Below are 15,431 nucleotides of genomic sequence, written 5' to 3'. Positions count from 1 at the left end.
AAGGAGGTAAAAGCCAGATGACTTTAATAGCATAGGAAATACAGAGGTATGGCAATTTAAAGAAAGGCAACTTAGCCAAGGATGACTAGCAGCTGATGACACACAAAAAAACAGAATGTTTCTGGTAAGAAGGAAATGAGGGAGTAAAGGCACAAGGGCCTGAGAACAGCTTATGATAACTTAGGTTCAACAGTATAAAAGTTCAAAAAGAGGACTCAAAAATATGAAATAAGAAATAAGGAATTCTGATTTTAGTCAGCAGGAGTAATCAATAAAGACGACTTTCTCCCATAAAATGCACATGTACTCCATCTTGCAAAAAGTTAGAAGATTCATATACCATTCATAAACCATTGAATACGAACACCTGCAATACAAGTCACAAAAGGATTTAAGCAAGTAAATGACTAAGTCAAATCTGCTTTTATGATTAACTACATTTTGTAAACTGGGACCAAAGCTGGCAAGAGTGGAAGCATACAATCTAGTTAGGTGATGACTACTGTAAAAGACCAGAGAAAGAAGTAGTAGCAGCAGGAATGGACAGAAGAAAACTACTGCAAGATAATATTTAAAAGATGTAGTTTGTAGGGCCAAAAAGTGTGAAAAGAGCTAAATGCCTAGGTTTCTGTTGTCGGTAACTGGGTAGAAGGTAGTACTACAACTGAAATAACTGAAATAACAAAAACCATGAACATTCATTAGCCTACGGTGAATGGTTTTGGTTATGTTTATCCTTTAATACTTATAATTATCCTAAGAGACTGGAGAAGCCAAAAAAGGACCCAGTAAATCAGAAAGTCCTGCTTTTAAATAAATTAGGGGTAATGGCATCCTTTTTCTTTTCATTGACCTCTTTTAGCTTTGAATCCCACTTATAGCTAGTAAGTTCTATATAATAAAAGTACACCATTTCCATTAATGTTTCCTAAAACCTTTTTAGGGACACATGAAGATATAATAAATAAAATGCATACTTCACATTGATTCTAAAAACCCTTTATTAGAGTATTTCAACAAAAATGGCCAGGTTTTGCTCATTCTACTTTCGGAGAAGACTCAGCCAGATGCAGTCCATCTACTCATCCATCTCTACCAGGAACAAGAAGCTTGATACCCTCTATTTAAAAAAGAACGTATAAGGTTGCCCGGGTAACTCAGTTGGTTAAGCGTCTGACTCTTTATCTCAGCTCAGGTCATGATCTCAGGGTTGTGAGATCCAGCCTGCAGGCTCCACACTGGGTGTGAAGCCTGCTTAAGATTCTCTCCCTCTCCCCATCGCCCATCCTCAAAAAAAAAAAAGATAAAAAAGATAAAAGAGAATGTATATAAGCTTATATGATGCTTCATTTGGTAGATAAGTAAACAGACTAGGACTCAGGTGACTTCTATGCTTGACATTTTTCACTACCTCCTAAATCTATCAGAAAACCCAGGACTTTTCAGTAGTGTCAAGGCCTTTCACTATCTGATCAAGGCTTTCTCTTCCAGCTACATTTTTTTTGGCACCCTTCCCCCATCTCCTAAATCTACATTCCAGCGATACTGAACTTCTACAGTTCAAAGGATGTGTTCCTGCTGTCTTCATTGGCTCCAGGTCTCAAAAGTTTTCTTCTTGCCTAGAATACTATGATCTCTGTTTATACCAAGTTATTCTCAAAGACTCAGCTTAGATATCATTTCCAAGATGATTACATATCCCTTCTCTGCTCCCACAGCAACCTGTACCTACTCTCAGCACACCTCATTATAACTGCCTATTATTTAAATGGTAAATTCTCTGAGACACGACCAAATAACTTCTTTACAGTTATATTTTCAGAACCTAGCAAATCATGAAACTTTAATAAAAATCCTTCAATTTCTCTTCTGATATTATCTCGATAACAGTGTCAATTAACCCTACCTTTTTATAGTATTTAACCATAATGCCTCCCAGTTTCAGAATAAGGAACCCTTGTGCACTGTTAGTTGGAATGCAAACTGTGCAACCACTCATGGAAAACAGTATGGAGTTTCCTCAGAAAATTTAAAATAGGATTACCATATGATACAGTAATTCCACTACTGGGTATTTATCTATGAAAACATTAATTCAAAAATATATTTGCACCCTACGTTTACTACAGCATTATTTACAATAGCCAGCATATGGAAGCAATCAACTGTCTATCAACAGATGAATGGATAAAGATGTGGAGTGTGTGTATCTATACATCTAGTATCTACACACACACACACAATGGAGTATCAAACATCAAAAAGAATGAAATCTTGCCATTTGCAACAACATGGATGGATCTAAAGGGTATAATGCTAAGTGCCGTAAGTCAGTCAGAGAGAAACAAACATTGTACGATTTCACTCATATGCACAATTTAAGAAAACGAAACAAAGAAAGACATAAACCAAGAAACAGACTCTTAACTACAGAGATCCAAACTGATGGTTACCAGAAGGGATGGTAACCAAGAAGCGGGGGAGAGAAGAAACAGGTAAAGGGGATTATAAGCATATATTTACTGTGTTGAGCACTAAATAATGCAAAGAACTACTGAATCACTATACTGCATCTGAAACTGACCTAATACTGTATGTTAGTTATACTGGAATTTAAAACAAAGTGGAACAAAAGTAAGTATTTTTTTAAAAAAACTCCCAGTTTCATAAGTATATCAGAAGTATAAAAAAAATATGCAAAGAACATGACATTAGAGTCTATGAAAGGATCATGAAAAAAGATCTCTATTCGATTCAAGAAATTTGTATCTCTTACTTCAGAATGTACTTCAAGATGTTATTTAATCCATAAACACTATTATACACACTAAATATACCTCAAATGCAAGTCATACAAAAATATTTTCCTCCCACTTCATACAGAAAATATAAGCATCCAAGCTATATCTCAATTTCTGACTTCTCAGTTATACACAGAACAGCTAGGAAGCTGCTACTCTAATCTAATAACAGGTAAAAAGCTGAACAGACTAAAAAATGAATAACTCTTCTTCTATTGAGAGAGACAAGAATACAGAACAGACTGTTGCTCCAAAGACTAGAGAGAAAGGCAAATACAGGGAGTCACGGCTTACTAAAGCAGAGAGCAGGAAATTGCCAGAGGAACCTGTGATGGGACAGGAAAACCTAAACTTCATGCACAAATTTCTGTAGGTTCAGCACAGAAAAGTCTTAATTGTTAAAAACTCTAGGGGGCCTAGTCCCAGCAAATCCCCCCAAATTTTGTGCTATTTACATCAAGAAGTTCGACCACATTCTCAGAGCAAATGTTGGAGAAAAATCCCCTCATGCTTCTAGCAGGGGAGTGAAAAAGGAACCGTTAAGAGATAGATACACCAGAGTGCTTAAGGCTTGGCCTCAGAAGAAACTAGTTAACCCAAGCCTAATCTATCAGGTATTCTCAGACCCTAGCTGACCTGTGTAAGAGAAACATCCAATCCTAGCCCACTCTAGTCATCCTGTCCCACTTAAGAGAGGAGGAAAAAAAAAAAAAATGAGAAATATTTGTGAAGTTCACAATCCTGAGACACAGGCAGGCTCACCAGAAGACTGAGACTGAAACAGGGCTATAGAATGTTTCCTTTCCCCTATATCTTACCACCATATTACTAAAGGCTTACTTATAGCAATTCTTTTTACCTGGGAAGTCATACCAGCTATCAAGAAAAACTATGAGGCGTAATTTTGCCTTCAGGCAAAAAAAAAAAAAAAAAACACTGTCTGTAAAGATAGCAAGCATGAGAACTAAATATAGCAGAGATGTTGGAATTATCACACCAAAAACTTAAAACACCTGTGATTGATATGAAAGGGATCTAACAGATAAAGTAAACAGCATGAAAAAACAGCTGAACAATGTAAGCAAAGAAAAACCAAAGACCCAAACAAAAAAAGCCGGAGTTCTGTAACAACTGTAACAGAACACTGTAACAGAAATCTTTGATGAGCTTAATAACAAACTAGAAACTAAAGAAAGAAACTCTGAACTTGAAGATATATCAAAAGAAACTTCCACAACTGAAAATCAGGTGCTACTACACAAGTTCTATGGGTTGTTTACATATTTATTACTTATTTACACATAACCTGAGGTCAGAAAATTCTTCCTACATTTTCTATAAGGGAATTAAAAAGGCAGAAATAAACATTTTGCATTAATTTAGTAATTTCACTTTCATATATTAAGTATTTATCCTATTGTAGACCAGGCACTCTCATTAGACTTCTACCCTAGAATTAAATGAACCAGACAACAAAGAAATCAATATGCAACAAGTCAAGTGACATTAAATCCCACAGAACATGACCATTCTTCGATAAAGTTGGTCAACAAAGGCCTCTCTGATATGGCATCATTTAAGCAGAGCGCTCTAAGGCAACGAAAAGGAAGCCATGTGGATATCACAAACAAACGGCACAAGTCTTAAGAACATGAAAGCATAAGGACAAGACATAAAGCCAGTACAAAGATGAGCAAGAGAAATGGAAAGGCCACACAAAAGCAAGGAAGCTCATACGGGGCCTTGCAGATCCTCAGATTTTACTCTAAGATGGGAAGCCCTTGCAAGGTTTTGAGCATATATAACATGGTCTAACTTTAGTTTTAAAAAGTTCATTGTGGGGACACCTGGGTGGCTCAGATGGTTAAGAGGCTGCCTTCAACTCAGGTCATGATCCCAGCGTCCTGGGATTGAGTCCCACATCAGGCTTCTTGCTCAGCAGGGAGCCTGCTTCTCCCTCTGCCTCTGCCTGCCACTCTGTCTGCCTGTGCTCACTCTTTCTCTCTCTCTCTGACAAATAAATAAATAAAATCTTAAAAAAAAAAAAAAGTTCATTGTGGGGAGGACTACGTGGTGCAGTCACTTACGCAACCAACTCTTGGTTTCTGCTCAGGTCATGATCACAGGGTTGTGGGATAAAGCCCTGTGTGAGGCTCCCATGCTCAGCATGGAGTCTGCTTCAGATTCTCTCTCCCTCTGCCTCTCCTACTCATGTCCTCTCTCTTTCTCTAGAATAAATAAATACATCTTTTAAAAAAATCACTCTGGCAGCTACATAGAAAATACAGTGAAAGGAGCAAGGATGGAAGCAGCAAGACTACTGCGAAACAACTGCATTCTTTTGACAAGAGCTGATGGCTTTAATAAGAGTGACAGAGGTGGAAATAGTATAAAAAGACAAGGGGTTGAATTATGGTATTTTCAAGGTGGAGTCAACATGATCTGCTGATAATTTGAGTGAGACGAATAGAAATCAAGACGCTTCTAAGTTTTGGATAAACTGGAAGAAAAAAAAAGAGTTGCTACCAACTAGGATGGCAAAATAACAAGACAAGTAGATTTGAGAGGATAAAAATGAAGACTATTTTGGACTTGATAAGTTTGAAAATCAGACATTCAATTATTGGATATATGAGTCTACAATTTAGAGGGTAAGTTGGAGTTGGAGGTAAAAATATGAGAGCTGATAATGGTCTTACCTAGAGTCTGGGTCTTAGGTCATACCAACATTTATAGAAAACTAAATATTTATTTAAACAGTCTTGACATATACTGAACCCTAAGTCAATTGATACTTCTACCCTTGTTCAATTTACTGTCTTCGTTATACACCGGAAAACAACCTAAGCATTAAATACAGGCATGGAGAGTAAATACCAAAGGATAAGAAATCTGAAGTTATTAGAAACTCCTTTGAAATCATTAAAAAAAATTAAAGAATCTAAATTAATATGTGCAAAAAGATGTCACTAATATAGAAGTTTAAACCAACTACAGAGAGAATATACACACAATAAAAAGATCTGGATTGGGGTGCCTGGGTGGCTCAGTGGGTTAAAGCCTCTGCTTTTGGCTCAGGTCATGATCCCAGAGTCCTGGGATCGGGCCCCACATCGGGCTCTCTGCCCAGCAGGGAGTCAGCTTCCCTTCCTCTCTCTCTGCCTGCCTCTCTGTCTTCTTGTGATCTCTGTCAAACACATAAAATCTTAAAAAAAAAAAAGATCTGGATTATTGTGTTAGTTCTATTTCTAGGTTAGACTATAGAATGGCACGCAAATGTTGAAAATTTTTACTGTTTTTCTGCACCCTAGAGAATAGACAACACTAAGGATTTCTAAAAACAAATACATATAGTCTTTAATTTTATATAATTACCCTTTAAAATTCACCCAAGATGCTCCCTAGTTAAAACATGCCAAATGCAAACATGTCTCCAAGTGCCCAAAATATCATACTTAATAAATATAAGATGTTGCCATTAATCAAAGATCATAACTAATTCATAGGTAAAACCAAGAATCCTTCATTATCTATTCTATAAATCAAGACTCACAAAATTATGGTAGAATAAACACTGACCTATTCACCTAGAAACTACTGCCTGGTATGGTTTCCACAGGTATAGGAATTTGAGAAATGGGGGCAGACATGAAGACTTAGAGCTATAATACAGACATTATGTCTGGAACGTTACACACCATTATCAAGACACTGTGGTAAGTCTAATTTCCTGCTATTCTACCTTAACATGGTCAAGTTTTTTGCTGAACTCAACCAGAACTTAATACCAGAGCTTCATCTGGAATCTTGTGACAATATCCTATCATGCCTCAGATTCTTGTCATCCTTGATTTTTACTACAAGTACCAAGCTTCACTACACTTTCCTATTCTTTACTACTGATTTGTCCCACCAATTTAACTCTACTAAGATCCTTAGAAAAACACTTATAATACAGGTTGTCCCTAATCTTCAACTGTTTTATATAATCCCCAACCTCTTAGCTTTCACTAAAGTCTGGATTACTCCAAAAGACACTGCTTATCTTGTTTCCCTTTTCTGTGAACTTTTTCATAGACAACTAAAACTAAGTCCACCATTCCTCTTCCTAATTCCTTGCATTTGAAACAATGTCCATCTAAACAAAATAAAAAATAACACAAACACAACTTACATTTCGAAAGTCATGTTATCTACCTAATACCTTTACCCTCTCTTCTGCTAAATTATACCCATTACACTAAAGGCTCCATTTTGCCCCCAGTTACATCACGGTCATGCTGCAATGTCTATGTTCATGATCTATCCCAACACTTGAGCTCCCCTCACGCCCAAAATACTTGACTTTCTTCAAAAAGTTTCACCTCCTCTCTATGTCAGCCAATCACTACCAAAGGAATATTGAACACCCAACCCTTGATCATCATCATCTATGTCGTTCTAAAAAATTCATTTACACTGAACTATTTATTTGACTTATCTGGCTTTTTATAACTTAACCAATTATGGCCATCACCAATGACATAAATTCAACTACTTCAGTGTTAACAACCTACGCACATGCCATTAGTTGTTCTATCCTATCTGTTTTGCTAGACCCAACCTTGAAATACCATGCCTCTTTTCTGGCTATTAAAGAAAAGTCTTGAAATTCCGAGTATGATAAGTCTCCTAACTTCAAATGGCCACTCAGTAGCATATGAGAGTCAATATTACGTGGTCTTCTACTTCACTCATTTCCCCCAGATTCTTCCAAGTTTTCACAGGTTCCTCAAGTTCCCTAATCAAACTCTGTGTTCCACAAATACTATTAAAACATATTTCTTAAGAAGTTACATGGCCACAAAGTTACAATTAAAAAATAACTTCATTAGGATGGCAACTATCAAAAACAGATAATTAAAAGTACTGACAAGAATGTGGAAAAATAACCCTTGGTTGGAACATAAAATGGTGCAGTCACTATAGAAAACAGTATAGAAGTTCCTCAAAAAATTAAAAAAAGAATTACCACATGATCCAGCAATCCCACTTGTGGGTATATACCCAAAGAAATCAAAGCAGGGTCTCAAAGGGTACACCCATGTTCATGGGAGCATTATTCATGATTGCAAAAACATGAAAGTAACCCAAGTGTCCATCAATGGGTGAAAGGATAATCACAATGCCATACACACACATACACACACACACACACACAGAGTATTATTTAGCAATAAAAAGGAAGAAAATTCTGACATGCAACAATGTGGGTGAACTTGAGGAAATTAGGCTCAGTGAAATAAGCCATCACAAAAAGACAGATAAAAATGATTCCAGGTACATGAGATAGAACGGTCAAAATCATAGGCCTAGGAAGTAGAATGATGGTTACCAGAGGATGGGGAGAAGGGCATATTGGGAGTTATTGTTTAAAGGATATAGTGTCAGTATAACACAATGAAGAGTTGTTAGAGATGATGGTGGCAGTGGTTGCACAACAGTATGAACGTAAGAGAATTACACAGTTAAAAATTAAAAAAATAAAGTTAAAAATAAACTTTGTTACATGTATTTTACCGAAAAAAAAAGTTTGGGGGAAAAAAGGGTTACACAGACACACAAATTTGAGAAATACTTCTTATAATCGCTTCCTGAAGATTCACAATGTGTAACAGCACTTTAAAGTATATTTCCATTATTTTCAGTAAAGAAACCTGTTTAACTAGTTTCTAAACTTACTCAACAATTGAACCTCCTTTACAAGAAGTATCTAGTATCATCTCAGAGGAGACAAACAGTGGTGTAGCAGACCTAAACAAATTTACTGAGAAAATACTTCAGGTAAAAATGACCCTGTCTTCCCATTCACACCTACAAACACAGTTAACATCACATATCCAACTTTACCTCCTTCTAGTTTAACAAGATGGGGTCTTTGCCCTTATTCAAGAGCAATCCCTATACCTATATTCTTCATTCTAACCCTTTCTACCTCAAAAACTTTACTTCAATAATTACCACCTTCCCATTACTTTAAACTTCTTAAATTCTTATAACCAACTCTGAAGTCTTATCTATTTCACTTTCTAAATATTTGTCTTACAGCCAGAGAGAATGTTATCTTTAATTTCTATTAGGTCGGGCACCTGGGTGGCTCAGTGGGTTAAGCCGCTGCCTTCGGCTCAGGTCATGATCTCGGGGTCCTGGGATCGAGTCCTGCGTCAGGCTCTCTGCTCAGCAGGGAGTCTGCTTCTCTCTCTCTCTCTCTCTCTCTCTCTCTCTCTCTCTCTACCTGCCTCTCTGTCTACTTGTGATCTCTCTGTCAAATAAATAAATAAATAAATCTTTTAAAAAAAAATTTCTATTAGGTCAAGTGTCTTTTTAAGGCTTTCACTGACTGAACTGCTAAAGCCCTGGTTACCCTACCACCACACACTTCTCTTCAATACTGTTTCTCTGCTGCTAAAACTATTAAAATTTTATGTCTAACGAGGTTTACTACCCTTTCCTTAGCAAATTCTTTATTGACTCCCAAATACCTATGAAATAGGCCTAGGTCTTCTACATAGCAGGCAAAGCTCTAGCCCTTCCATCAAGTCTTACCTTCCTCATTTTTGGGCCTTTCAGTTTATGATGCAAAAATCTTCAACTGCATACTGTTCCCTATGCTCATTATGCTGCTATATAACTTCACCCACACTTCTGCTTAGAATAACCCTGCCAATGGTTTCTGCTACCTAATTCCCAGTTACACTTCAAGATTTAATTTGGCCTACCCTGGTACCTACTCCACTACCACATGGATTAGGTTCCTACTGTGTACCTAGGTAACTAGTACTCCTTTATGTTCCTGTTGCATAATGGTATCCTTCTACCACAAGGACTAAAGATCTGCTTCTTTCAAACTGAGTAGACTATAAAATTCTGCGGGTTAGGAACTAATTATTACACATCTTTGTATCCACAACATATCACCAGCTGAATAAGGAGTGTTTAATAAATGATCGTTAACCTGAACTCCTTCTCCTATTTCCCCACAACTGCTAGGTAACCAAAAACACATTACAATCCAGGAGTCTACAACTATCTATCTAAAAGTAGAAAATCTGGTGACACAGTACCAAAGTTGAGAGGTATTTATTTGGTAGGAAAAATAGTAACCTGAACTCCTTCCCCTCTCTATTTCCCTACAACTGCTAGGTAACCAAAAACATTATAATCCAGGAGTCTACATCTATCTAAATGCAGAAATTTAGTGACATGGTACCAAAGTTTAGAGGTATTTATTTGGTAGGAAAAATAGGTACACTCTTCTCTCCCAATTTATTTTTTAATGTATTACTCTTTTATAACTAGAAATTATTTTCAAATAATTTAATACCTTTAAAGCAATCTAGGGTAACTCAGAAGACACCACAGCCACAACCAAGTTACACTTACATTCGGCTAGCTTCGATGTCGTCAGACTGAGGTTCTCCTGGTGATCTGTAAAATGCAATTGAGGAAAATTAAGCAAAATATTCCGTATTCCAAAAAGGGGCAGACATGTTATATTAGTAGACAATTTTGAAAACAAGATTTAATCGTTAACAGTTTCAAAAGTAACTAAAGATTTCAACAGAAGAAAAAAGTGATCAAAAAGATTGCCATTCAACACGTTTATTATAAAAGCTGGACTAATAAAAAAGTCAGTGCATTTTTTTAAGGAAAGGAAACTATAAACACTACATTTAGAAACCAACATACAAAGGAGTAAAATGTATAATGAATCATAATTATTCACAAAGTCAAATATTTATAATAAAAACATACAACTATGAAACTTTCTGCAGCCAACTATTAGTTATCCAAAATATTAAAAGTATTCACTGGTATTCATAGTCCCAAACTATACATAGGTCAGGGGTCAGCAAACGATTTCCTGGGACAACACACTAAGGCCTGGGTCAGGCATCTATTTTTGTAGTATTATTAGAACAGAGTCACAACTCATTCATTTACATATATTATCTATGGCTGCTTTGATACTACAAGAGCAGAGTTGAGAAACTCCAACAGAGCTATATGTCCCACAAAGTCCAAAGTATTTATTTATTATCTGGCCCACTGAGAAAAAGTTTGCTAACTTCTGCTCTAAATAATTTAATCTAATAGGCCTAGTGAATTCTGAGACACTTTAAATCAGATTTACCATTCTAATCATGATTATTTTAGTTCAACAATAAAATTAACCTTCCCTGAAAATATACTGGCAAGATGCACTACCTATCAAAAGTATACCAAGCTGGGGTATTAAAATTTTACTATGGATAACTGTAAACTGATTTCAATTATAAAAAGTTGCCAGTTGTTTTCTATTCTTTTTCAATATACTGTTACTAACTTGCATAGAAATATTCAAAATTCTAAGACATTAAAAAGTCTTATTTTCATTTGGGGGTATGAATGAATTTTGCCTATTCCTACCATGCAGTTAAAAAAATAAATTCCTCTTACCCTATTCAGTTTTATAAACAGCATCAGTCAATATATACTAAGTTAAATCAACATAGTATTGATTGCTAACTCAAATTCTCAGAAAATTTTTTTAGAGATCAAAAACTAAATTTTCCAAATGACATTACAACCTATCTGTAAATTTATCACTGACTTGAGATTTCAAATTGTGAATAACTTTAACAAAAGAATCTTAGAATCAGAGCCACCAGCCAAAAAAAAAAAAGGGGGGGGGGGGAGAAAAGAAAAAGAAAAGGAAACAAACTGTTTTCCACATTTCTTAGCTTTTAAAAATCTTACTTATTAGACTTTCAAAATTACCCCTCACTGCAGTTCACTCAGAGTCCAAGGACAAGAATGCAAAAAAAAAGAAAGAAAAAGAAAAGAAAGGAAGAAAAAAAAAAAAGGCAAGACTCCAGCAGCTCAAATATTTTGGTATTTTAGATCCTCTTTGAAGTATCTTTACATTTTCAATTTTGCACAATTATATTAGAACTAAAAATTGGGGCATGCTGGAGGTGGCAGTGACTTGGCACTGACACAAATGCAAAAATTTCACTCCACCCTCTCCCCCAGGGAGCAAGCAAATCACCTTTGTGACACACCTGGTCTCCACCAGCCTTGTGGGTAAGTACCCCAAGATTGCTTCCAAACTTGTTTGTATGTCTCAGACAGAAGAGCTAAAAACTGATGATAACCCCATGTACCAGCTGACTCATTTTTGAAAGTGCGACCCTCCAGCATCAGATGTCATACTGTAAGGAGGCAGAGCAGGCTTGCAAAACAAAAAATAAACCTGCTGGCACTAAGGGAAGAGAGGCAGATTAGAAGCTTTCAAACACGCAGGCGGCAAAACTTTAAAAATTAACAGGGAAAGAGAAAGAGAGAGGGAAAAAAATGAGGACACAATGACAGGAAAATTAAAATACTACTGCAAAAAGGTAAGACACAAGCAGAAGGAAAACAAATCGGAGTCTTAGAAGCACAATATGTAACTGCTACAAAGTTTTGAGAAATGGGACAGAAGTTAAATACATCATCAAATGGTAACTACACTGTTTTCCGATTTCTGTTCCCTAAACGAGAAAATATGTAAACATTAGCATCAAACTGTCACCAAATTATAAAATAGTGGATTATCACTTAATATTAACATATACTCAAGAGAGCTACAAAAACCATTTATTTGTCAAACCAAGTGATTTAAACCAATTCAGTCTAACAGGAGAACAGAAGAGTAAGAATGGGATGAAAGAGTACTACCCTAAAACAGGTCTGTCTATCCTGGGTCTCAAAAACATGGTTATTAGCCCAAGTTGTTTTCTACTCAAAACGCAAACTGTTTTTAATTAAAAGAAAAGTGAATATAAAAAGAATTAACAAAAACACATTTCTTGCAGTAATAACAGTACATGTCTGAATAAATTTCTAGTCATTCTGCTTATATTTCTATAATACTATAAATAACTTACCAAAATATATCCTAAAGTTAGCATTCATTTCCAAAACTATGAAATCACCTAACATCTAGCATTTGTTTCCAAGCTTTACCTTGGCCACTAAAAAGTCTCATTACTGTCCAGTTTTGGGAAGTAAGGATCTAGTACATGCTCTAACTTTACCAAATTCAGAACATAATCGGGGGGGTGGGGGGGACCAGAAAGTTACTGACTTAGGTTAGCCTAAAGTTTGTCAGACTAACAAACGAGAAAAGAAATTTCAAAACAAATAATAAGTAACATTAGAAAATAAAAAATAAATCTTGGAAGTCTTGATTTAGATCACAGAAAAGTGATCACAAAATGCCTCCAAATCTAAATACTGCATGATGAGCCTGAACAGTCATATGGAGGCTCATTTCTAATAACTGGTGCAGCCTGTCTAGCCTATAAGCCACTCCTTAACCTCCACTGTTAACTCTTTAGGAAAGTAAATTATACCAGTTTTACTAAAGTTTCAAAATTCCTAGAGAAGCATTTTAGTTAAAACTCACACCACATAAAATGCACATTGAGAATTTTTTCATAGTGTTTATAATGTTCATAGTAACATACTTACTAAAAAACTTGAAATCTTTAAGAAATACTTTCCTGTTTACTTATGCACATAGATTGGGGGCCGGGGAGAGGGGGGAGCATAAATTATTTTAGGAAAGATATTTAATGGAGAAGCACATTAAAACTTAGGTATTCACATCATTCCTGCCAACTATACATTCTCTTCATTTTTTATAGCATGTATTTTACTTTACAGTAACAGCCTTTTAAAGGCTGTAAAATAACATTCAAAATTACCTTTTACAAGCTGTGGCCATTCGGTGACATCAGGGTGATCACAGCTTTGAGTCACTGATTAAAAACAGGTTGTCACACCAGTCTAGCTGCTAACTTGATCTGAGCGTAGGTTTAATAACTCTAATAAATTAAACAAATCTTTAGTTAGAACACTTTAATATATAAATCCAATCCACTGTTCAAAAAATAATCTCCAAAGCTTCAAATTAAGTGTCAATGCAACATTCATCAGAAGAGTAATTATTATAGAAATGTTTTTAAGGACTATTTTCCAGCATTATTTTTTTCCCCTTAAAGGATTTCTTCTCTTGAGAAAATGTGGTGATAATCTCTTGTACTTTTATGGAGTGTTAACAGTTTACAAAGCACTTTGGTCAACAGTATCTTGCTTGAGTCTCCTGACAACTTTGGCTCTACCTAACTAGGGCAGATACTACAGTAAGAATTTAAGAAAACAAACAAAAAAACAAATTAAGAAGACTTAGAGTGATTAATTGACTTGCCCAAGACTTTAGAATTAGTGCTGAAGTTAAGATTAAAACTCAGATCTACTGACTTCCTATCAACGGTTAGAATTTCTTGGTCTTACAATACAAGAGTTTCCATATGTTATATACATGTAATTGAGCAAAGAATCATAATGTGGATTGAGATCCCACTATTACGGCAATTGTTTAAATGAGACAGGGTTTTCCAGGTAGCCAAATGCTTAACAGATAATTACACACACACACACACACACACACACACACACACACACACAGAGTCTAGTCCTACTTATTCTATATTTAAGTAAGGTAATCTAACATTAGCTCAAACCTCTTCGGTATTTCATGAAAATCTGTTCTATTCTTTCTCAGCCACAAATCCACTAGTACTTAATTTCATGAAAGAGATTGGCAAAATATAAAAATATGTCCTCCTCCCTCAATCTAGGATCTTTTGATTCCCTTACCTGGCCTTAGCTGAACTTTGAGTGTCATGGTTCATCAGGCATCCTAATGTTATATATAGTTCTGGCAAAGATACACATCTGAAATATTCCAGTATGGAGAACTCGTTTTGTGCAGCTAGTTTTCCCCCTTAATTATTTCCCTACCAACTGTATATCCAGGCCAAATCTGAAAAGTGAACTAAGGAAAATGAGAAAATTAAGAGGGAGAAACAAATACCCTTGACAGTTAACACCTTCAAAGTGACAAGAGACAACTATAGAAGGTAGTTACCAGCATGGACCCAACTCAATATAAAATAGTAAGGTACCTGAGAATACCAAGAGAAGAGCTGAAACATCAGTGCTCAGGCCCAGACCTCTGCAGCAGCCTATACACTGGGGCTTCGAATTCAAATAAGGGTGAAGGCTGGCCTTAGTATATATAATTAACTTTAGGTGACTTCAATAAATGGGACTCCTAATCCTTGGAAGAAATAATACAATTTCCCTATCATAGCTACATGTCTCCCAGTAAGAGCCTAGGACATTACTGAGGCGACATGAGGAAGAGGTAATGGCATTCCTGAAATGAACAACATTCCCTCTTGGGTTCTCTCTCGTACGACTAAACGTGTATGTAGATTTAGAGGACTCAAAGAAGTCTAACTTTCTTATCAGTCATATAAAAATAATAAATTTAAAATATCTCTTAACTAATCAACTGAAGTAAATTAATTCATTGAAAAGCGACATGTTTTTTTGAAAATTACTGAGTCAAGTTATCTCTACAAGTCTCCTTTTTTATGAGGTCTGGTGTTCAACAGAGCACAAACAAGCTTCAGAGCCAATCTGGATTCAAGTTCCTATTGGGTCACTTACTAGATGGCAATTCTTGGGCAAGTTTCTTAACCATTCTGAGCCTCA

General features: G+C 35.9%; 1 protein-coding gene across 19 annotated transcripts in view; it reads right to left on the bottom strand.

Annotated features, from left to right (window-relative positions):
* The window catches only part of UBE3A (ubiquitin protein ligase E3A), a 92,596-nt gene that overhangs the window by 51,773 nt on the left and 25,392 nt on the right, over nucleotides 1-15,431 (bottom strand). For 10 of the 19 annotated variants that reach the window (XM_082736590.1, XM_082736594.1, XM_082736593.1 and 7 more), the window contains 2 exons: nucleotides 13,574-13,693; nucleotides 10,224-10,268 (listed from right to left, as the gene is read on the bottom strand). In XM_082736590.1, coding sequence (XP_082592716.1) covers nucleotides 10,224-10,268; nucleotides 13,574-13,593 — 65 coding nt within the window. In that variant the 5' untranslated portion in view covers nucleotides 13,594-13,693. Of the gene's footprint in view, nucleotides 1-10,223; nucleotides 10,269-11,871; nucleotides 12,085-13,573; nucleotides 13,694-15,431 lie in introns of all 19 variants that reach the window. The other 9 variants (XM_082736588.1, XM_082736589.1, XM_082736587.1 and 6 more) reach the window with 3 other exon arrangements.

Source organism: Mustela nivalis (assembly GCF_964662115.1).
Source record: "Mustela nivalis genome assembly, chromosome: 6".
Lineage (NCBI taxonomy): Eukaryota > Metazoa > Chordata > Mammalia > Carnivora > Mustelidae > Mustela > Mustela nivalis.
The sequence above is the reverse complement of the archived record's forward strand: the minus strand, read 5'-3'. Positions and strand labels throughout refer to the sequence as shown.